General features: G+C 44.9%; 1 protein-coding gene across 2 annotated transcripts in view; it reads right to left on the bottom strand.

Annotated features, from left to right (window-relative positions):
* Window positions 1-3,011: 3,011 nt before the first annotated feature.
* ZNF385B (zinc finger protein 385B) overlaps window positions 3,012-23,403 on the bottom strand; it is a 728,692-nt gene continuing 708,300 nt past the window's right edge. For both annotated transcript variants that reach the window (XM_040440755.1, XM_040440756.1), the window contains one exon: window positions 3,012-4,351. In XM_040440755.1, the coding sequence (XP_040296689.1) occupies window positions 4,139-4,351 (213 nt within the window). In that variant the 3' untranslated portion in view covers window positions 3,012-4,138. The remainder of the gene's footprint in view (window positions 4,352-23,403) is intronic.

Here is a 23,403-nt window from a genome sequence, read left to right as displayed (position 1 = left end):
AATGGATTTCATGGGAGGATACCACAGAGGAAGCCACTGCTGTCCAAAAAAAACATTGCTGCACGTTTACAGTTTGCACAAGAGCACCTGGATGTTCCACAGCAGTACTGGCAAAATATTCTGTGGACAGATTAAACTAAAGTTGAGTTGTTTGGAAGAAACACACAACACTATGTGTGGAGAAAAAGAGGCACAGCACACCAACATCAAAACCTCATCCCAACTGTGAAGTATGGTGGTGGGGACATCATGGTTTGGGGCTGCTTTGCTGCGTCAGGGCCTGGACAGATTGCTATCATCGAAAGAAAAATGAATTCCCAAGTTTATCAAGACATTTTGCAGGAGAACTTAAGGCCATCTGTCTACCAGCTGAAGCCCAACAAAGATGGGTGTTGCAACAGGACAACGACCCAAAGCATAGAAGTAAATCAACAACAAGAATGGCTTAAACAGAAGAAAACAAGCCTTCTGGAGTGGCCCAGTCAGAGTCCTGACCTCAACCCGATTGAGATGCTGTGGCATGACCTCAAGAAAGCGATTCACACCAGACATCCCAAGAATATTGCTGAACTGAAACAGTTCTGTAAAGAGGAATGGTCAAGAATTACTCTTGACTGTTGTGCACGTCTGATCTCCAACTACAGGAAACGTTTGGTTGAAGTTATTGCTGCCAAAGGAGGTTCAACCAGTTATTAAATCCAAGGGTTCACATACTTTTTCCACCTGCACTGTGAATGTTTACATGGTGTGTTCAATAAAAACATGGTAACATTTAATTCTTTGTGTGTTATTAGTTTAAGCACACTGTGATTGTCTATTGTTGTGACTTAGATGAAGATCAGATCACATTTTATGACCAATTTGTGCAGAAATCCATATCATTCCAAAGGGTTCACATACTTTTTCTTGCAACTGTATAAAGTGGTGATGTGAACAGTATAAGTGCTGGAAAGCGTGTATATCCCACCCAGATACCTCAGCTGGGTGAGATAAATAAAATCCAGAAAGCTGCAGGGGTTTCAGCAAAGCATAGTTTGCTGAGACAGTTTTGTTTACATTTTGTTCTGGGCTGGATTTGATTTGGACTGGTGGATAGGGTTAGTAGTGGGATCTGCCAGTCCACACCTTTCCAGTACGGCTGTTGTTTTTTAACTGAGGTGATCGCAGGTGAGGCCTGCTGTAATTAAGGAGGGATAAAACCAACTCTCTGTGTGTCAGTGTGGGAAGAGAGAAAACTTGGAAACAGAGGCCTACAGATACTCTGTATGGTCTCAGCCAGGAGGGCTGAGGGGCCACAAGGCTTTATAAAACCTGAAGTTTGGGGGCCCAGCTATGCCTACAAAAAGAGGGTCGCACGGTCAGAGTCGGGATGACTTTTGGACCATCTCCCCCCAAGGGTGCTGATGTGGTCACAGCCTGGAGGCTGCTGGACCGTATGTGGCTAAGGGCCACAAGGCTACGTGTAGCCGGATCTCTTCTCTGTCTGGACATGTGTCTGATGAGCAGACCTGTTAAGGCTTGGAGCCTGAGACCCTGTGTACAAGCTGTGCTTAGAGGTGAGTCAGGGAAAACTACTGTGTATTAGAAAGTGCCTAGACGGACAGGTGTTTATTTGATGTTTATGTTTGTGTGGGTGCTGAAGTGCCCAAAAAAAAGCACCAGTTTGGACATTAAATCCTGTTGTCAGAGAAGAAATCTGTGATTGCGACCCCCTGAGAGAGAGAGCGATCCATTACAATATATATATATATATATATATACACACACTCACCTAAAGAATTATTAGGAACACCATATAGAACACCCTTTTGCCTTCAGAACTGCCTTAATTCTACGTGGCATTGATTCAACAAGGTGCTGATAGCATTCTTTAGAAATGTTGGCCCATATTGATAGGATAGCATCTTGCAGTTGATGGAGATTTGAGGGATGCACATCCAGGGCACGAAGCTCCCGTTCCACCACATCCCAAAGATGCTCTATTGGGTTGAGATCTGGTGACTGTTGGGGCCATTTTAGTACAGTGAACTCATTTGAAATGATTCAAGCTTTGTGACATGATGCATTATCCTGCTGGAAGTAGCCATCAGAGGATGGATACATGTTCTCATTCTGTTTACGCCAAATTCGGACTCTTCCATTTGAATGTCTCAACAGAAATCGAGACTCATCAGACCAGGCAACATTTTTCCAGTCTTCAACAGTCCAATTTTGGTGAGCTTGTGCAAATTGTAGCCTCTTTTTCCTATTTATAGTGGAGATGAGTGGTACCCGGTGGGGTCTTCTGCTGTTGTAGCCCATCCGCCTCAAGGTTGTGCGTGTTGTGGCTTCACAAATGCTTTGCTGCATACCTCGGTTGTAACGAGTGGTTATTTCAGTCAACGTTGCTCTTCTATCAGCTTGAATCAGTCGGCCCATTCTCCTCTGACCTCTAGCATCCACAAGGCATTTTCGCCCACAGGACTGCCGCATACTGGATGTTTTTCCCTTTTCACACCATTCTTTGTAAACCCTAGAAATGGTTGTGCGTGAAAATCCCAGTAACTGTGCAGATTGTGAAATACTCAGACCGGCTCAGACCAACAACCATGCCACGCTCAAAATTGCTTAAATCACCTTTCTTTCCCATTCTGACATTCAGTTTGGAGTTCAGGAGATTGTCTTGACCAGGACCACCCCCTAAATGCATTGAAGCAACTGCCATGTGATTGGTTGACTAGATAATTGCATTAATGAGAAATAGAACAGGTGTTCCTAATAATTCTTTAGGTGAGTGTATATATATATAATTATATTGTTTAAAACCATTTTCCTCTGATTAACATTTCTAATTCATTACCATTTGAATTCGTTGTTAACATCAAGATTTTTTGAATCAGTTAAATAAATGCATAACTTATGATATCTAGTGTTGCCACCTTGTGGATATATTTGGGAATGACATACTCTATAAGATTGCAAAAACCATATAGTATATGCTGAACTCTTTTGATGATTTTTTTTATTTTTTATTGAAAAGGAACATTAAAAAAGTACACAGAGATTGAAACCGTCAATGATCTAAATGAATGTGCTTGAAAAGGCTCTCTTTTGTGCTCCATAGTTCAATGGGCTGTGACACCTTAATAACTGAACATTTCAAATATTACCCTTTTAGTTGAATACATCTTCAGTAAAACACCAGTATTACAATAAATGTTTAGAAATAAAAAAGGACAGATATTCAACTAGAAATACCTTATACTCTGTACATTATTGCATTAAGGAGCCACAAAAAAGCAAGTGGCTTTCATAAAAATAAAGAAAATAGCTTTACAACGGAAAATAGACCATTTAAAAACTTAGAGAACTTTTATTAGCTCTTTATGAGAATAACGAAATGTTCTGTGTGCTCATCTAACTTTCTGAGTACATCTATTAAATATATATTTGCTCTACTATTCCAGTCTCTTAGCCGATTCATGGACTAAAGCAACATTGATGATTTCACCGAATGACAATATAATGCAATATGGCTTTTCTAGGTTGGATTAGCTATCAAAATTAGGACGAAAAGGAAAAATAAAATTGCATCAAAGCTGAGTTGCCTTCCATTTGTAACACAGCATTTAGAGTCTAGAACTATACAAGACACAACAACATTTGGGTCTAGAACAATACTACACTTTCCCTGTAAACTTTACAAGTTGATCACATAGAATAATACTTTATGTTAGCCATTGATTTGGTGTTATCCACAATAAAGCACTTTTTTTTAAGTCTATAGATTCCACACTTCAAGATGGACATTTGGATTCCAAACATGTATTTACATCAAAGGACTAGGAAGACCCCCTTTTTCAAGTCTGCCAGGAAAAAAACAAAAAAAACAACTGCATTCGCTGATGATACAAAAAAAAATCACAAAGTTGCAAAACCAATCCAACATGAGCTTAGAAAGAGCTTGCTTTTCAGAAGGCAGACTGCAAGTATTTCCATAATTATGTACTAAGCTTTTCATCATGGCAAAGAATGGCTGAGCACGTGTGCTCTCTGATATTTAGACGGCCCTTTAAGAGAAGCAACGACAGTGCAAGGAGTCTGTAATGGAGCTGTAGGTTCTAGTCCTTTGTTCTAAGCTACTACTGTCACGATACTCTTAATATGGTGCAAACAGAATGGAGGCTGTAGTTGCTCGAATGGAGGCGTGTGCTGGTCTTAGAAAGGTAGGGGCTAATGCAGACCCCTGAAACAGAGAATTGTGGGGCCTCGGTTGTAATGAGAGGGTTGAAGTCATAGCTGCTGCAAGAGGTGAAGACAAGAAGGTTGGTGTTAAAGGCTTGATCATGTCTTTCTGGAATGCCAGTTTAGCCTAAAAAAAAAAAAGGAAATGTTGCATGAGTTAAACAGAAACTCACATGTATTGATATATTTTACCTTCACTTTTTTAAAGAGGAACTAAAACCAGAATCCAAACATAAAAAAAAGAACCAAACTTAACATAACTTTCATATGTGTCTTCGTTATTTGCGCTTGTTTTGTTAGTTATCACAAGTGCAGACCATGAAAAATACACTAAAAAAGCAGTGCATTGCTCTCTCAGGCTGCAGCCATGTCTACTACCCCTACTTCTTCTAGTTTTATACTATATATGATGTTTCCTTTTTTTTACTTTGTTCATGGGATACACTCTTTAAATCACAACTAATAATGACAAGTGAGACGTCGAAGAACGGTGACATACAGTACAGACCAAAAGTTTGGACACACCTTCTCATTCAAAGAGTTTTCTTTATTTTCATGACTATGAAAATTGTAGATTCACACTGAAGGCATCAAAACTATGAATTAACACATGTGGAATTATATACATAACAAACAAGTGTGAAACAACTGAAAATATGTCATATTCTAGGTTCTTCAAAGTAGCCACCTTTTGCTTTGATTACTGCTTTGCACACTCTTGGCATTCTCTTGATGAGCTTCAAGAGGAAGACCCCTGAAATGGTTTTCACTTCACAGGTGTGCCCTGTCAGGTTTAATAAGTGGGATTTCTTGCCTTATAAATTGGGTTGGGACCATCAGTTGCGTTGAGGAGAAGTCAGGTGGATACACAACTGATAGTCCTACTGAATAGGCTGTTAGAATTTGTATTATGTCAAGAAAAAAGCAGCTAAGTAAAGAAAAACGAGTGGCCATCATTACTTTAAGAAATGAAGGTCAATCATTCAGCCGAAAAAATTGAGAAAAATTTGAAAGTAAGGGCTCCTTGACCATGAAGGAGAGTGATGGGGTGCTGCGCCAGATGACCTGGCTTCCACAGTCACCGGACCTGAACCCAATCGAGATGGTTTGGGGTGAGCTGGACCGCAGAGTGAAGGCAAAAGGGCCAACAAGTGCTAAGCATCTCTGGGAACTCCTTAAAGACTGTTGGAAGACCATTTCAGGGGACTACCTCTTGAAGCTCATCAAGAGAATGCCAAGAGTGTGCAAAGCAGTAATCAAAGCAAAAGGTGGCTACTTTGAAGAACCTAGAATATGACATATTTTCAGTTGTTTCACACTTGTTTGTTATGTATATAATTCCACATGTGTTAATTCATAGTTTTGATGCCTTCATAGTCTTGAAAATAAAGAAAACTCTTTGAATGAGAAGGTGTGTCCAAACTTTTGGTCTGTACTGTACGTTATCACATTTTCTTCTTTCAGTTAAAAAGTAAAGAAGGAGGAAAAACACATTGGAACAGAATTTACATAAAACACATTCTAGGTATAATGGTAGCTCTAACACCTCTAACCCGTACTCTAATAAAACGGGGACGGGGACGAGCCTCCCTAGCGTCACCCGCGATGCTAGGGAGGGATCGTCTCCGTCACTGCTTGCCATTGACTGCTCCCCCTGACACCGGATGTTTTCCCCTGCGCACGGGAAAAAGCAGCAGCGGCACTGAGGGGACCAGGAGCAGCGCAGGGAGCAGGGAGCCAGGTAAGTATATTCAGTGTGGGGGGCCTGCCATATTGGGGGGCTTTTTATAGGATTGGATAACCCCTATGAGACAGTAGTATGTCAGAGCCAGTGACATCATCTTAACAGTCTGTACCAGGTCTCAGGCTGTTCTTTGACATCTTTGAGGTTGCCTGCCTCAGGACATGGGCAGCTGGATTCACAATTGCCTGCACTGGGAGGACATAAGTTAGTAAGGGCTGGATAACCCCTTTAAGTTCCCAGTCCATCCCTGTCACTGTGACTCTATAGGATTCCTATAAGGTATTGTGGCACCATTGGCTTTTTTTCAGCACAGAGCATATAGGTGCACGAGTGCCTGCCTCAGTTGCCCATGCTGACATCTTGTCTAGGTCAGGACTAGACGTCTACATGACGTTGTACATCAGTAGCATTAACTTATGTTATGATGTCAAAAATTTTAAAAAGTGACTATCAAGCATGGTTACCAACCATCCAGAAATTTCTGGACAATCCGTAAAAATAGGCGACTTGATGTTTCCATGATTTTTTTGAGGCTGGTTGTACTAGACTAGATTATTTTGGTGGTAATTATCTTCATTTTACAGCTCACATTAAATGTTGGTAATGAGTTCTTATCTATATATGGAGCTATTGACGTGTATTACTTATATGGGGTCATTTATCAAACTAGTGTAAAGTAGAACTGGCTTATTTGCGCATAACAACCAATCAGATTCCACCTTTCATTTTCCAAAGGAGCAGTCAAAAATGAAAGCTGGAATCTGATTGGTTGCTATGGTCAACTAAGCCAGTTCTACTTTACACCAGCTTGATAAATGACCCCGATAATCTTTATCATTCATTATGGTTTTCCAATTTGTCCATAAATAATGTTGGCTGTCCATGATTTTTGGATAAGTTGTCCAGCAAAATCATGTTAGCAACCATGGTGAGAAGAAAGATAAAATACGAGTACTAGGAATCCTTAGAGTGTACATACATTTTTAAGGCCAATTGGAGCACTTTTTCATTCAGGTAGAATCAATTCAGACCCAAATTGAATTGGTAGACCGATTCAGCTAAATCAAACCCAATCGAATTTTGATCGATTTGCTCCTCTCTGTCTGTATTGCATGGTAATTTGAGAATCTGGAGTGTGTAAGCTCGGAGTTACTATGACCAATTTCACTGCAGGACATGATAAGGTATGACACATGTGGTGAGTCAGCCAGTCGGTGCTCACATATCTCACACACAGCCTGTCTAATGTTACTACCATAAGTCCTTGCTTGGTAATTAAGGAGCTTTCGGTATCTGCTGTTGTCACTGATATCACACTGAAGAAAGATAGGCTGCTCAAAGCTTCACTTGGCCAGGAACAGAAAAATAGAGCTAAATAAATAATATTGGCATATGTAATAGAATTAATTGTAGAGACAGATAACTCATAGGGGAAGGGGGGGGGGGGGGGGGAGTACGTGAATGGCCTGCCCAGGGTAAAGGGATATTCCAAAATAATAAAAGACCTATTTCATGTATGGTACTTAATATTAGCATTTATCTGATGTCACATTATGTAGTCTTAGGAGGTGATGTTGGTGAGGAACATAAACTGTTGCTGGGAGATGTAAGGCACCTTAAGAAAGGAGAGCAGGAGAAAGAGTTTAAATGTGCAGGGAAAGGAGAGCTAAGATTATGGGAAGTAGCAAAAGATTCAAGGAATAGATTATGAAAGGTGACAAAAAATATACTATTATACCTACACAAAAAAATAACACACCTAGATAAGTGATTATAGGTGTGGTGATTAGAGACTGGGTCTTGCCACAAAAGTGCGTAAAAGTGCTTCTGATGCTGCCTTACAAAAATGCCTTCAGAGGCTGCTTTTGGGTAGTGTACATCTTGGTGAGAGATTGTTAACTGCTAGACATGACTCCATAATGCACTCAAAGACATTTCACCCTGGTGACAGACTTTGAGAGGGGGCACATCACTGGGAGAGAAGCAGGATGGTAATTTCAACAAATTGCCCACCATCTTGGCTGTTCTGACCTAGCTGTTAGGAGGTATTCGGAGCAGTGGTTATGTGAGGGCACACACTGCAAACAGGCTCTGGAAGGCCCAAACAAATCACTAGTGAGAGGATTGTTTTATTCACCGACAAGCACAAGCAGCTCTCACAGTTTCATTGCCGCCATGTAGACACTGGTGGCACCTTCATTACACACCACTGTCTCTTTCCAGACCATTTCCAGATGTTTAGCAGAAGGAAATTTGGTGTCACAGTTCTCACTACAAGTCCTGCTATTGACCGCTTGCCACCACTTTCTTCATCTGCAGTGGTATTGTGAACGATATGATCCCAAAAATCCCATATGGAGGGATCCACGTGGGATTATAATCATTATAGTGAAGGAGTATGGCTGGTTTAGGTGACCCAGCGACAGTTAAGGCATTGTTTGCAGGGTTATGGGGTGGGATGCCCAAGGGGTTTATTAAGCTGGCGGTGAGCTGCTTCTGGCTGTCTGCCAAGCCGTTTGGAAGGAGCTGCTGCCCGCCCGCCGCCCCTGTGAAGACTGCTGCCCACACGCTGCCCTTTGAAGATCATGCCCTGCCCTGTGTCCGGTCAGCGAAATACCATGGATCCCCTGGTTGCGGAGCTCCGTAGGCGCGCTGGAAACGAGGACATGTCGACTTGGCTGGAGGCCTGCCTACGGGACATTGCATCTACTTCTGCGGAGGAGCTGGAGTCCAGTGTTGTGGAGGACGTGGGAGTGGCTGCTGATGTGGCGCTGGATACAGGAGCACCATCTTGTCTTACCTGCGATGCGCTCCTCTAAGCGTGAGAGGAGGCAGCGCACCTGTTTCTCCCCTTCCCCTTCTAGGTCCATCGTGGAGCGGCGCAGAGGAGAGAAGCATCTGGCTACCGATGCCGAAACAGGAAGTGGCTTCGCGCTGATGATGTCACTTTCAGATATGCAGCAGGGAAATTCGCCCCCCGGAAACAATGTTCGGCTTTCAGGTTCCGCTTTCCAGGCACAGCATCAAAGTTCCCAAGTGACTTCTTCAAGGGATGCTTGCCTGGAGGGATCCTCATCTGCAGCCAGGCGCAAGAAGAAGCTTCAGCACCAGACTCGGGTGCCACCAGTGCAGCGTCCATCCCAGCATTCCATCCCAGCACTCCGGTGTTGAGCAGCGGGGGGATGCGGGCATTGAAATTCCTCCATGGAGCCCTATGGTCCCTTTTCCTTCTCCGGTCCGGACTGGGGTGCCTAAAAAGGAGCCTAATGGTGTTGATCGAGCACCAAAGTGCTCGGGTGCTCTGGTGCTCGAGTAGAACACTTTGGGATGCTCGATTTTAGAGGAAAAATTGTTAGGAAACATTCTTTCCTGTATATTTACTTGTATATAAAGTGCAAGTGCTGCCAAAAATTACAAGGAAGAGGCACTCCAATACAACCTGTATATCACATGAAGGAGGGCCTCATTCACATTGTGGTACAATTGTTCAGGTAGTGGGACTCCTACACTCATAAAGCCTATGCACTAAGTGAAAGGGCTGCCAAAATTACAAGGAACCGACACTCCAATACATTCTTTATTACACATAAAGGAGGGCATCATACACACCCTTGAAAAATTATGATTGATGGCCTGCTGGTGACCCTCAAAAACATTAGGAGCAAGGGCCTGCTGCTGATCTGACCATCTAAAACATTAGGGGTGAGGGTCTGCTGCTGAGCTGACCCTCTATAACATTAGGAGAGAGGGCAGCCTAATAAGAATGTTGATATGATGGAGGAGGAGGACGACGATAAAAGGAAGATTGAACCATATACCCTTTTTTGTGGTGGAAAGGGTGCATGGGAATACAGTGTATTCAATACACCATAAAAGCCACATTTAAAGTTCCTTCCGCTTTCCTCTGGTGGAGTAGAGAAATCAGGGGCAATCCAGGCCTTGTTCATTTTGATTAGAGTCAACCTGTCAGCATTTTCAGTTGACAGGCGGATGCGCTTATCAGTTATTATGCCCCCAGCAGCACTAAATACTCGCTCTGACAAAACGCTGGAGGCAGGGCAGGCCAGCACCTCCAAGGCGTAGAGTGCCAGTGTTCGTGCCACGTGTCCCACTTGGACACCCAATAGTTGTAAGGCACAGAGGGATCACAGAGGATGCTGACATGGTCTGCTACGAACTCCTTCACCATCTTCCAAAACTTTTCCCTCCTTGTGACTCTAGGCTGCGCATCAGGGTGAGGGTGCTGGTGAGGTGTTATGAAACTGTCCCAGGCCCTGCCTCTGTTGGAACTGCTGTGTGTTCCCCTCGTCTCCCCTCCTCGGTTGACCAAGGAACTACGTACTCTGCCACCAGTGTTGTCAGCTGGAAAATATTGGAGCAATTTTTCCACAAGGACCTTCTGGTATTGAACCACTTTGCTAGTCCTCTCCACCACAGGAATGAGAGATGAGAAGTTCTCTTTGCAGTGGGGGTTGAGAAGGGTGAACAACCAGTAATCGGTGTTGGCCAAAATGCGTATAACGCGAGGGTCACAGGAAAGGCAGCATAACATAAAGTCAGCCATGTGTGCCAGAGTCCCAACAGACAAGACTTCGCTGTCCTCATCAGGAGGATGACTCTCAATCTCCTCATCCTCTTCCTCCTCTTCGGCCCATCCACGCTGAACAGATGGAATAAACTTGCTATTGTTACTACCCTCTGTAGCGGACGCAACCGTCTTTTGCTCCTCCTCCTCCTCATCATCCAATTGGCGCTGAGAAGACGAACTGAGGGTGTTCTGGCTATCACCCTGTGTACTGTCTTCCCCCATTTCCACCTCTTCCACATGCAAAGCGTCCGCTTTCATTGTGAGCAGCGAGCGTTTCAGTAGACACAGAAGTGGGATGGCTACACTGATAATAGCGGCATCGCCACTCACCATCTTTGTTGATTCCTCAAAGTTGCGTAAAACCTCACAGAAGTCAGAAATCCATGCCTACTCGTCGCTTGTGAAGAGCGGAAGCTGACTGGAAAGGCGATGACCATGTTGCAGCTGGTATTCCACTACTGCCCTCTGCTGCTCACAAAGCCTGGCCAACATGTGGAACGTCGAGTTCCAGCGCGTGCTCACGTCGCACAACAGTGGGTGATCTGGCAATTGCAAGCGCTGCTGCAGCATTGCCAGACCGGCGGGAGCTGTAGATTACTTTCAAAAATAGGCACACACGTGGCGCACCTTCACCAGTAGCTCAGGCAAATTGGGGTAGATTTTGAGAAACCACTGAGCCACTAAGTTGAACACGTGGGCTAGGCATGGGATGTGTGTGAGCTTGCCTAGCTCCAAAGCCGCCACCAAGTTACGGCCATTATCAGACACAACCATGCCTGGTTGTAGGTTGAGTGGCAAAAGCCACAGCTCAGTCTGGTCCCTTATACCCTGCCACAGCTCTGCGGTGATGTTCTGTTTGTCACCTAAGCAAATAAGTTTCAGCACGGCCTGTTGCCGCTTCCCCACTGCAGTGCTACACTACTTCAAGCTACTGACTGATGGCTGACTGGTGCTGCAAGATGAGAATTCAGAGGTGGAAGTGGAGGAGGAGGTGGAGGAGGAGAAGGGGGGGGGGGGTTGCAGCCACTAATGCAGGTGGTGGCGGAAATCCTGATGGAAGTAGGGCCCGCAATCCTGTGCTATCCCAGGGTACGACTCGCTCCCAGCCTCCACAACGTTCACCCAGTGTGCCGTCAGGGAAATGTAGCGTCCCTGGCCAAAAGCACTTGTCCATGTGTCAGTCGTTAAGTGGACCTTCCAAATAATTGCGTTGGTCAGGGCATGGGTGATGTTATGGGACACATGTTTGTGTTAGGCGGGGACGGCACACCGGGAAAAATAGTGGAGGCTGGGGACTGAGTAATGAGGGATGGCCGCCGCCTGTGGAAAGCCTCAGTGTCCATAAGCCTAAATGGCAACATTTCCGGGCCCAGCAATTTGGAAAGGTACGCATTTAGTGCTATGGCCTGTGGGTGGTTGGGTATTTGCGCTTTCGTTCAAAGGCCTGGGGTATAGACATCTGCACTTTGTGCTGGGACACAGAAGTGGATGTGCTAGCTTATGGTGCTTGCGAAGGTGCAGGGCAGGAGGCATCCAGGCCTGTGTTTTGGACAGGGGATTGGCCAGCACGTAACACAGGGGAAGGGGAGGCAGTGGTGTGACCCACGGACACTGATTGTGGACCCAGGTGTTCGGCCCACCTATTAGGGTGCTTTGATGCCATGTGGAGGATCATGCTGGTGGTGGTGAGGTTGCTAGTGTTCACGCTCCTGCTCATTTTGGTATGGCTCAGGTTGCAAATAACAATTCTTTTATCGTCTGCACTTTCCTCAAAAAAATCGCCAGACTGCGGAACACCTACCCCTTGGCAAGGGAGATTGCCGCAAGGGGGTGCTCCGGGGAACAGTTGCATGCCTGTTTGGTGTGGCCAACCTTCTCCATTTTGCCACCCCACTGCCTCTTCCAGCCTGTTGTGGTGCTGCGGATCCCTCCCCCTCTGTACTGCTGTCCTCGCTCGGCTTGCCACCTTCCCAGGTTGGGTCAGTGATTTTATCGTCCACCACCTCCTCTTCCACTTCCTCACTCTGGTCATCCTCCTGACTTGTTGACCTAACAAGAATCTCACTTATTGACAACTATGTCTCATTCTCATCATCAGCCTCTTGAGACACTAATTGTCGTTGATTTATTGGCAATGGTGTCTCATCATCATCATCCACCTTGTGAAACACTAATTTCCGTTCCCCACCGTTCTTCTGACTGTGGATGCTCAAGAGTTCGGGAATCAGTGCACAAGATCTCTTCATGTACATCTTCAAGCGGGCTTGGGGAGAGGCCCAAATCAAGGAATGGCGCTGAAAAAAGCTCCTCGGAATATCAAAGTGTGTGATCACTTGTTTGCCAAGACTCTCCATGGTGGGAGGAAGGAGGATCAGGGTGAGGATTGTGTTGACCAGACTCTTGGCTACTGAGACTGGACTTTGTGGAAGACAGGGTGGTGTTTAACCGACTGGAAGCATTATCTGCTGCAATCCAACCGACCACCTGGTCGCAGTGGTCTGACTTCGAGAGTGGTGTCCTGTGCCACCCTGCAAACTGGGACATGAAGCTAGGTATCGTGGATGATTGTTTTTCTTGTGCTCTGGCAGCAGGCACACTTTCACCACGCCCAGGGCCAAGGCCCCTGCATGCACCATCAGCAGCAAGGCCACTTCCCCGTCCCTTACTGCTTGCCTTGAGCATATTAAATGGTATATATACTTGCAAGTATGTCATACATACAGTAGCGCAGGTTTTGTAAGTGTATGCACAAATAAATTATTGCCTGTACTGGATGGAGTCTGAATCAGGCATAAGTATTCTCAAATATATCCCCATTATTGATTTATCTATATATGTGTAGAGCGTTGATTTCCAGTGTGCGTGCTTGCGAACTGACATTTCAGCCGGCATATATCTTGGAGCACTGTTCCTGTGTGACCCGGTTTTGTACCGGTATTCATTGAGTCACTAACTAAATATTGTATAGACTCACTATATAACTACACCTCCTGATGATCCCACAGTATCTACGTGGGTGAAACGCGTCGAGGTGACAGAGGTGTATGACTATATCGTCATCCCTGATTAAGTGTATTTTTGTGTCTGTCTGTACTATGTTCTGTGTCTCTTTTTTGTTTCTTTTCCCATCCAGTCCACCTTTATAGCTGGTAATTCAATATCCATATCTCATACCTGGTTTGAACTGTCTGCCATCTCTGCGACACCCCTTTAGGGTACAGTTAGGGGTAGCAGTATAGGTACGAGGACAGGGGGCCTCCACCATCAGGAGCCCTCCCTGGGCTGAGGTTTATAGGATAGGGGTAGATTTAGGGATATAACTTCCCATACCCCAGGTATATTTTCTTTTCTGGATGTGGCTATTGGTCAATTTTTTCTTGTGTGTACACCTACTAGTAATTATTTAGTGGACCCTTATGGGATCCTTTTAACGCATACCAATAAAGTATTTGTATTTTTAAGGGGTTTTTGTTTCAACGCTGGATATTATGTCATACATACAGTAGCGCAGGTTTTGTAAGTGTATGCACAAATAAATTGCACTGAATGTCACAGATATTTAGGATGGGCAAATGTTATACAGGAGATGTAGCGCAGGTAATGTCGCTGTCACCACAGGCTAAGAAAAAATTACACTGAATATCACAGATATTTAGGATGCACAAACGTTATACAAGAGATGTAGCGCAGGTAATGTCGCTGTTACCAGCGGCGAAAAAAATTACACTCAATGTCACAGATATTTAGGATACGCAAACGTTATAAAGGAGATGTAGTGCAGGTAATGTCGCTGTCACCAGCTGCGAAAAAATTACACTGAATGTCACAGATATTTAGGATGCGCAAACGTTCTGCAGGAGATGTAGCGCAGGTAATGTCGCTGTCAGCAGCGGCCAAACAATTGCGCTGAATGTCATAGATATTTAGGATGCGCAAATGCAACACAACAGATGTAGCAGAGGTTGTGTCATTGTCAGCAGCAGCCAAACAATTGCATGCAATTTAGCGCAGGTTGTGCTAATAATATATATTGCAGCCAGATAAAAAATAGTCCTTAAAGGGAACTCAACTTTATGCTGACCGTACTGAGGGCAGGATTAAATAGTGACAGAAATGCTGATTTCAGCAGTGTGTCATTCATTTATGTGGTTGCCAAGAACGAGCATCATAACCATTGCAGCCCGGGCCTTTTTTCATCTTTTCTGAAGTGGGTTGTTGCTGTGTGGAGCATGAGGGGAGCAGTAACGCATTATTTAGATGATGATGATGATTTTTGTTTATTGGTCTGCGTGAGATCTTTTCTTATTTGTTTGGATTTCGGCGTTCCTTTAGCGTTTGATAAGACTGTTTTTCTGGTTACTTGTTTGGAATATTTAGGCATTTTCATTGACTCGGTGAAAGGGGAGTTTCGTCTTCCATTGTTAAAGATTAATAAAATACGTTCTGCTATATCTGAATTATTGGGTAAGAAAAAAGCGACAATAAAGGAAATTCAGTCAGTATTGGGTCTGTTGGCATTTGCCTCCAGGGTTATGCCCATGGGTCGCGTTTTTTAGACAATTGGCTAAAAAATTTCGGGTGTGCCTATTCCGGTTTTCCATGTTTGATTGTGCAGGGAGGTTAAAGAGGATATGTCCATTTGGTTAGAATTTTTTTCAGCAATATAATGGTTGTTCTTTTTGGCAGGAGAATATTGTTTCGGCTCCTTCTCTGGATTTGTTTACGGATGCAGCTGGTGCTTTTGTTTTTGGTACATTCTGGGGGGGGGGGTCATTGGTGTTTATCTAAATGGCACTCGTCATGGGTGGTGAATGGGGTATGTAAGAAGGTACAAGGAATCATCATAGATGATAGGTATGTGTCACCGAGGTTCCTGGCCTCGGTGGAGTAAGAGTCAGTTTTCATGTGTCAGCAGCACTTGCTGTTTGACACTTTGCTATTTAGTATGGCTGTAAATAGCTGACCCAGGATGGCTTTTACTGGGAATAGTCAAAGTGCTGGGTGGGTGACTACGTTCTAAGCCAGGTTTTGTCAGGCCTATAAAAAACTGTTTTGTCAGGCCTATAAAAAACAGCCAGCAGTGTCAGGTGTGGGGAATTATCTCTCTCTGACATTGGAGCTCTGGCAATCTCTGTACTGGGATCTGAGCCTTGTGCCAGGCTTGAGGCCTGAATCCGGGAGGACTGCTCTGTTCTGAGCTATGCCAGTCGGGTGTGGATTAACACCCAGGACAAAAGGTGACTGTTTCGTTTTTGAGCTACAGTATCTGGGTGTGAACTAACACCAAAACTGCAAATGAACTGTCGTACTGTGTACTTGCAACAAGTGTGAATAAACACTGAAGTTCTTGAGTTATAAACTGGTCTTTGCCTCTATACTGCATCCGCTTGTCCTGACTACCAGAGCGAACAAATTTTTATGCATACTGATAATAAGGTAGTGTTATTTGCAGTTAATTGTTTATCGTCCAAGTGCCCGTTAGTTGTTAAAATATTGCGTCATCTGGTGCTTCTTTGCCTGAAATTTAATATTTGGGTTAAAGCAAGGCATATTCCGAGTGTGGATAACTCTATTGCTGACTCGCTTTCCCGTTTTCAGTTTCAGAAATTTCGCATGTTGACGAGTGGGGCCGACCTGGAGGGGGAAGTGTGCCTGCCTTATCTTTGGAATCTAATTTAGTCCTAGGTATGTCCTATCTGCAGTTTTCCGTGGCCCCTGCAACTTGTTCTGATTATGTTCGTTCATGGGGTTGTTGGTGTAATTTTGTGGTTGATAAGGGTTGGTCTCCTTTTGTAGAAAGCGAAGTGTCGGCATTAGCTTTTTGTTTATCGCTTTTTAGGAGACAGTTAGCGCATTCCACAGTGGTTCGGGTTTTAGCAGGTTTTTCCTTTTTTCTTAAAGTGTTGGGTGCTCCTGCGCTTCTAGATTCTTTTATGGTGAAGTAAATGCTAAAGGGTTATAAGAAAGGAAATTGTTTCCCTGTAGCAGGTGCCCTATTTCCCCTAGTTTGTTATGTTCATTGAGCGGCATTACGTCTTCAGTGTGTGTTAGCGATTTTGAGGCTTTTCTTTTCTCCACAGCGTTTTCTTGCATGTTTTTTGGAGCCTTTCGGATAAGTAAACTATAGCCCAAAAATAGAGGATCTGACTTAGGTATGAGATTAGAAAATGTGCATATTCACAGTAATTATGTTTTGTTTTTTCCTCCAAACTCTAAAACGGATCGGTCAGGTAAGGCTTCCTGGGTCCGTGTGGGCAAAATCAGGGCTGGTGCAATCTGCCCGGTAAGTATGTTATCTCATTATTGGCGCCAAAGGCCAGCTGGTGGTGTTTTGTTTTTTATCCATGCAGAGTCATCTCCGTTAGCGCAGTGTCAGTTTTGCTCTGTTTTGTCGAAATGTCTGCGGGAGCTGGGTTTAGAGGGTTTTAATTTTACATCAAACACCTTTAGGAATGGGGCAGCGACTACGGCTGCTCGGTCTGGTTTAAGTAAATCAATGATTAAACAGATTGGGAGGTGGTCTAGTCGTTTTCAGCTTTATATTCGGCCATTCCTTAATGTTGTCTAACGTTGTGTCTGTTTCTCGATAGCCTTCACAGGAATCACCGCATGAATTGTCAGCCATTCATTTGTGCATTGGGCCCATCAAAGAGCAGTGAAGAGATCATACGGTGATAACCTCTCCTTCTCCACAGACGAAGTCTGGGTTTTCTGGAACGGGGTCAGGGGACTACGTTGGAAAGGTTTGATGGATGTCATTCTTGAAATGTGCTCCCTGTATCCGGATCTTGACATTATTATTTTTCATGCGGGTGGTAACGATTTAGGTAAGGGTGGCACAATTGATTTAGCATTTTGTATGAAACGTACCATGGAGAGAACTAGGCGGTTGTTTCCCAACTCCTGTCTAGTTTTCTCTGAAATGATTCCTCTGTTATTGTGGCTGTCTTATGCGAACTTTAAGTATCTGGATAAGATTAGAATTTGCATTAACATAATTATGGCCCATTTTATGCTGCTTATTTGGGGTTTTTCTTTTTGGCACATGGATCTAGAAGATGGTTTGCCCGGCCTGTATTTTGCTGATAAGATTCATCTTTCGGACATTGGTTTAGATATTTTTAATTTGGACTTGCAGGCTATGATTGAGTTAGCTTTTGGTGGGGTGGGGCCCATGCCGCCTGCTTAGTTGGCATAGTCCAGTGGAAAAAGTCACTCGCCGAGAAATGGCGAGTGGACGAGATGATATGGTATTTAGGCCGAGCTTATGGCTGGTCTAATCTGTGGTTTAAATAAGTTTGATGATTATTATACAAAATGATAAGTTATTATTTAATAAAGTTGGCCGTGGCCTAATTTATTCAACTTTTTTTTGTGTCCATGTGTATTATTAAGCTATTATTGTTTTAATCTATTGGGTTTTCATATGTGATTTATAATCCCATGTTAGGATCCCGAAAATCCCATATGGAGGGATCCACATGGGGTTATAATCATTATAGTGAAGGAGTATGGCTGGTTTTGGCTGGAAATTTCCCACCAAAATTGGTGGCCAGGTTAGCTAAAAATAGATCGAGTTGCTGGGCTAGGGCAGGCTTTAAGGGATTGGCCCAAGGAAGTGTCCTACAGTAGGATTGTTGCTGGGGCTAAAAGGTGTAGGGGACCCAATGACAGTTAAGGCATTGGTTGCAGGGTTATAGGGTGGGATGCCCAAGGGGTTTATTAAGCTGGTGGTGAGCGGCTTCTGGCTATCTGCCAAGCCGTTTGGAAGGAGCTGCTGCATGCCCACCCGCCCTCCCCTATTAATTAATTTGTCACGGTCACTTTATTAGAAGGAGAGGAAAAGTCACTCGCCGAGAAATGGCGAGTGGTCGAGATGATATGGTATGTAGGCTGATCTTATTGCTGTTCTAATCTGTGGTTTAAATAAGTTTGATGATTATTATACAAAATGTTAAGTTATTATTTAATAAAATTAGCTGTGGCCTAATTTATTCCACTTATTTTTGTGTCCATGTGTATTATTAAGCTATTATTGTTTTAATCTATTGGGTTTTCATATGTGATTTATAATCTAATGAAAAACCTGGACTGCTACGGACTGGGACTGTATTGTCTTTCATGACAAAAACAGGTTCTGTTTGTGATATGACAATGGTCATGTTCGAGTATGGAGGCTTGGTGGTGAGCCTTTGCTTTGGAGTGAAACACTGCCCCAACTGCTGGTATGATGATCTGGGGAGCCATCACATATGACAATCAGTCACCCCCAGTCACCCCCCGCTTCTGCAACCAGCGAGTTTGCAGGATTTACAGCTGTAACATCTGGGGGGCAAATATGCCACAGGATACCATACACAACCTGTGTGCCTCCATGCCCAACTGTATCTTATTTTGTATCTAGGTTAGAAGGGGCCCAGCAGGATACTAGAGCCTCCTTTCAATTGTACAGTTTTCCTCAGTAAACTTATCCATTCTCTCTCATATTGTTATTAGTGTTGATCGAGCACCAAAGTGCTAGGGTGCTCTACAGATGGAAGTCATGAGCATTAAACCAGGCACCCCCTGTTCTGAAGAGGAGAGGGTGTTTGGTTTACAGAAAAAGATTAGAAATTGATGGAAACACCACCAAAATTGTTTGGAAACAGCATGGGGAGGACATCTGGATGCATCTTTGACTCCTATTACCTATGACATACAATAGACAACCACAAAAAGGCTATATGTCAAAAGCCAGGTATGTGCAAGCCAACAATCTATCCATGAGACAGATAGTCAGCACACCTTATAATGGCAGCCTTGTGCACTATAAGACATTCAAAACCAGCTCTCATCTGACTGAGAGCCAGTAAGCCTCAAAGTTGCATTCCGGCATGTGTTCAGGATTTTTGGCCGGAGAGAAAAATACAGCACGCTGCAGTATTTTCTCTGGCCAAAAAACATAAGAGGGACTGAACTGATGCATCCTGATGCATATTGAATGGAATGCTCTCCATTCAGAATGCATTAGGATTAAACTGATCAGTTTTTTTCCGTTATTGAGCCCCTGTGACAGAACTCAATACCAGAAAAGAAAAACGCTAGTGTGAAAGTACCCTTACAATATTCGCGATCTACACTACTCATGAACAGTGCCATCTATTGGATTCATAGTCTTGTCATAAGGCTATGAAACCAATAGATGGTGCTGTTCATGAGTCATGAACATCACCATCTATTGGATTCATAGTCTTGTGATAAGACTATGAAACCAATAACATATAAAGCATCATCAATCCTTACATAAAGACGCACTACCATGAGACTACAGGACAATAAATCCACATGAACTCTGAAATGAGACACTGTACACCTCCAGGAATACCTATAATAAAAATAAAACTTTAAACCACATCACCTGTATAGAAGGGGGGAGGGTTATGGGGGAGGGAAATGTTTAGGGAAAAGATTATTGCACTGTTTATATGTGTTTTATCTTTGTTGGCAGTATGCAGTGGAGATGGAGGCAGGGAGTCCCTCCGAGTCACTTGCACAAATGGCCCAAAGCATGCTCACTTGCTTGCGTAGTGACAGCCGAATTGTCACCATTCGACAGAGGGATGACCTCTGGCTCTCAACCTTGTTGGACCCTCGCTACCGGTCCAAAATAGGGGCCTTTTTTACGCCCACCGAGAGGGAGGACAAACTGAACTACTACAGAGACATCCTATGTAGTCAGTTGGCCTCTGCCTATCTGCGCTATCGTCCATCCTCTCGCAGGTCTGACTGGGGAGGCCCTCTGCGCTCACATTACACTGCAATGGCTGCTGGAGAGGGGAGGGGTGGCGTGGCAGGAGCAGTAACAACTCCATCAGCAGCAGCCTGAGTCTACAGTCGCTGATGAGTAGCTTTCTTCACCCGCATAGTGAAGAAACTACTCACCAGCAGCAGCAGGTAGACCTGGAGCAGGACCTGAACCAGCAGGTGGTGTTATACTTGGACAGCACCCTGCCACCGCACATTGAGGATCCGCTGGACTACTGGGTAGCCAAACTGGATTTGTGGCCGCAACTAGCAGAGTTTGCCCTTAAAACCTTGAAAAGCTGTCCTGCCCGGCCAGCAGTGTGGCATCAGAGCGGGTGTTTAGTGCGATGGTGGCAATAGTAACCCCAAGGAGAACTCGCCTGTCCACCCAAAATGTGGAGAGACTGACCTTTGTCAAGATGAATCAGGCATGGATCAGCCAGGATTTCCAACCACCAATTCCTGATCCATCAGACTAGATCATCCATGGTGTCACACCAACACACCGTTTTTTTCTGATTAATTGCCTCCGCTACTACTTTGTTGCTGCCACCCTCCTGATGCCACACATCTGATTCCAATTGCTCCTTCTTTAAGCCACCTTCATTAGCGGGTACTGGTATTACCACCCACCACCCCACTCTGTTACCGGTTCACTTTGTGGTCTCCTGATGCTGCTTCCTGCTGCTATATCCACACTATGTCACCTTGCCACTCTGTGGTATCATCCTGCTGCTACTGCCATATCCACATTATATCACCTTGCCACTCTGTGATCTGATAATGCTGCTGCTGCTTCCATCTCCAAACTATGTCACCTTGCCACTCTGTGGTATCCTCCTGCTGCTGCTGCCAGATTCAAATTATGTCACCTTGCCACTCTGTGGTCTGATGATGCTGCTGCCATATCCACATTAAGTCACCTTGCCACGCTGTGGTATCCTCCTGCTGCTACTGCTGCTGTTGCCATATCCACATTATGTCACCTTGCCACTATGTGGTTGTCACGGCCACGGTTTTGGCCGTGACTCCTTGAGAGCCGCATACTGTTGCCCGCGGTTTTGGGTTGTAGTGTCAACCGCAGCTTGAGGCATAAGGTTGTTGGCCTCAAGTGCGGTTGCTGCGGACAACAGCTATGTGTGCGGTTCCCTCGGAGTTGTGTGCGTGTTTGTAAGCACTTTTGTATGTCTGTGTGCACTTTGTTTATGTTTGGTGTGCACTGACATTTTCCCTTCACTGTGGCTGTCCGTGGCAACGTTTGGTTGTATGTTGTACATGTGGTGGCAGTGTCCCGGCCTTCGGGCTGACTCCCAGGACACGCTTGCCACCCATGTCGTTGCCTGCGGCAACAGCCACAGTGTGTTTGTTGTTTGGACACTTCCCCTTAAGGTTATGTTTTCCCTTCTGTGGTTTTGGAAGGGTTAACTCCCTTTCAGTGTGTGTGAGTCACGGGGTGTGTCTGATTGTTGGGTGTGGCCTCTTGGCCCTATAAAGCCTCAGTTGTAGGCAGTAGCCAGAGAGGGTGTTTCAGCCATGCTGGCTGTAGACATCCTCCTGGTTACTTACCAACTGCCAGTGGGGGCCAACCTTCTGGTCATAAGCAAATATATATGTCCTTTGGTGTCTGGAAGATGTGTTTGGTTTTATGTTTCTTTATTGCACCTGTGGTCCTGGCTTCCCGTGTGTTGTGTGTTTGTGTGCTGAGTCCTGCTGTCTGTGGGCAGTACATCCACATGGGTTCCAGGCTTTGTTGTCTGTGGTAGGTCTCTGTTATGCTTGTGGCAAGTACCTGCCATTGCCATAGGTTGCATTTGCTTCCCCTTGCTTGCAGCTTGGCCAGTGAGACTCCTGTTCCTCCGTATCCAGAAGGAACAGGATGTCTTACTCTGACTCCTAGCCCAGGGACCGGTCGGAGGGTAAGTTAGGGCTCCGAGGTTCCTGCGCATGGGTCCTCCTACCTTCAAGGTCGGCCCATGCAGGTAGGAGTTAGGGTCAGGTTAGGGACGCTGTAGGAGGTGACCTGCTCCCTAATCCTGTTTGTCCTGGTCAAGCAGCGACCATCTTCGTTCGGCACACGGCTGAGGGTTTCCCCCATCCTCAGCCGTGACAGTGGTCTGATGATGCTGCTGCCATATCCATATTATGTCACCTTGCCACTCTGTGGTCTGCAGCTGCTGCTGCCATATCCACATTATGTCACCTTGCCACTCTGTGGTATCCTCCTGCTGCTACTATATCCACATTATGTCACCTTGCCACTCTGTGGTATCCTCCTGCTTCTACTGCTGCTGCCATATCCACATTATGTCACCTTGCCACTCTGTGGTCTGATGATGCTGCTGCTGCCCTCTCCACACTATGTCACCTTGCCACTCTGTGGTCTCCTGATGCTACTGCTACAGCTATCTTCACACTATGTCACCTTGCCACTCTGTGGTATCCTCCTGCTGCTGCCATCTCCACACTATGTCACCTTGCCGGTCTTTGGTATCCTCCTGATGCTGCTGCTGTTGCCGCCACCTCCAGACTCTGTCATTGGGCCACTCTGTGGTCTTCTCATGCTGCTTCCACCTCACCACTATGTCATAGGTCCACTCTGTGGACTTCTCATGTTGTTCCCACCCTTCCCACTTCATGACTGGTGACATCATCATTTATTTGACCTTTCTTCTGATCTGTCAGAAGAAATGAAAAATGAGACGCACAATGGATCCTGTCTGTGTAGCAGCTGTAAGGCCTGTATGGTCCCATCAGAATTGGCTTATGATTTGGTAACCAAAAGCAGGAATGGGCACAAAACACAGAAGACAAATGCAAATATTCCATTCACATGTCATCTCTGTTTTAGGGTCCATTCACGCGTCCGTGTGTGTTTTGCGGATCCACGGATTCGTTGATCCGCAAAACGCGGACATTGGCGATGTGCATTCCGCATTTTGCGGACCGCACATCGCCGGCACTTAATAGAAAATGCCTATTCTGCGGACAAGAATAGGACATGTTCTATTTTTTTCGAGAACGGAATTGCGGGTCCGCAATTCCGTATCTAGGCAGCACATCGTGC

Source organism: Bufo bufo, chromosome 7, assembly GCF_905171765.1.
Source record: "Bufo bufo chromosome 7, aBufBuf1.1, whole genome shotgun sequence".
In the NCBI taxonomy this organism is placed as follows: Eukaryota; Metazoa; Chordata; class Amphibia; order Anura; family Bufonidae; genus Bufo; species Bufo bufo.
The sequence above is the reverse complement of the archived record's forward strand: the minus strand, read 5'-3'. Positions and strand labels throughout refer to the sequence as shown.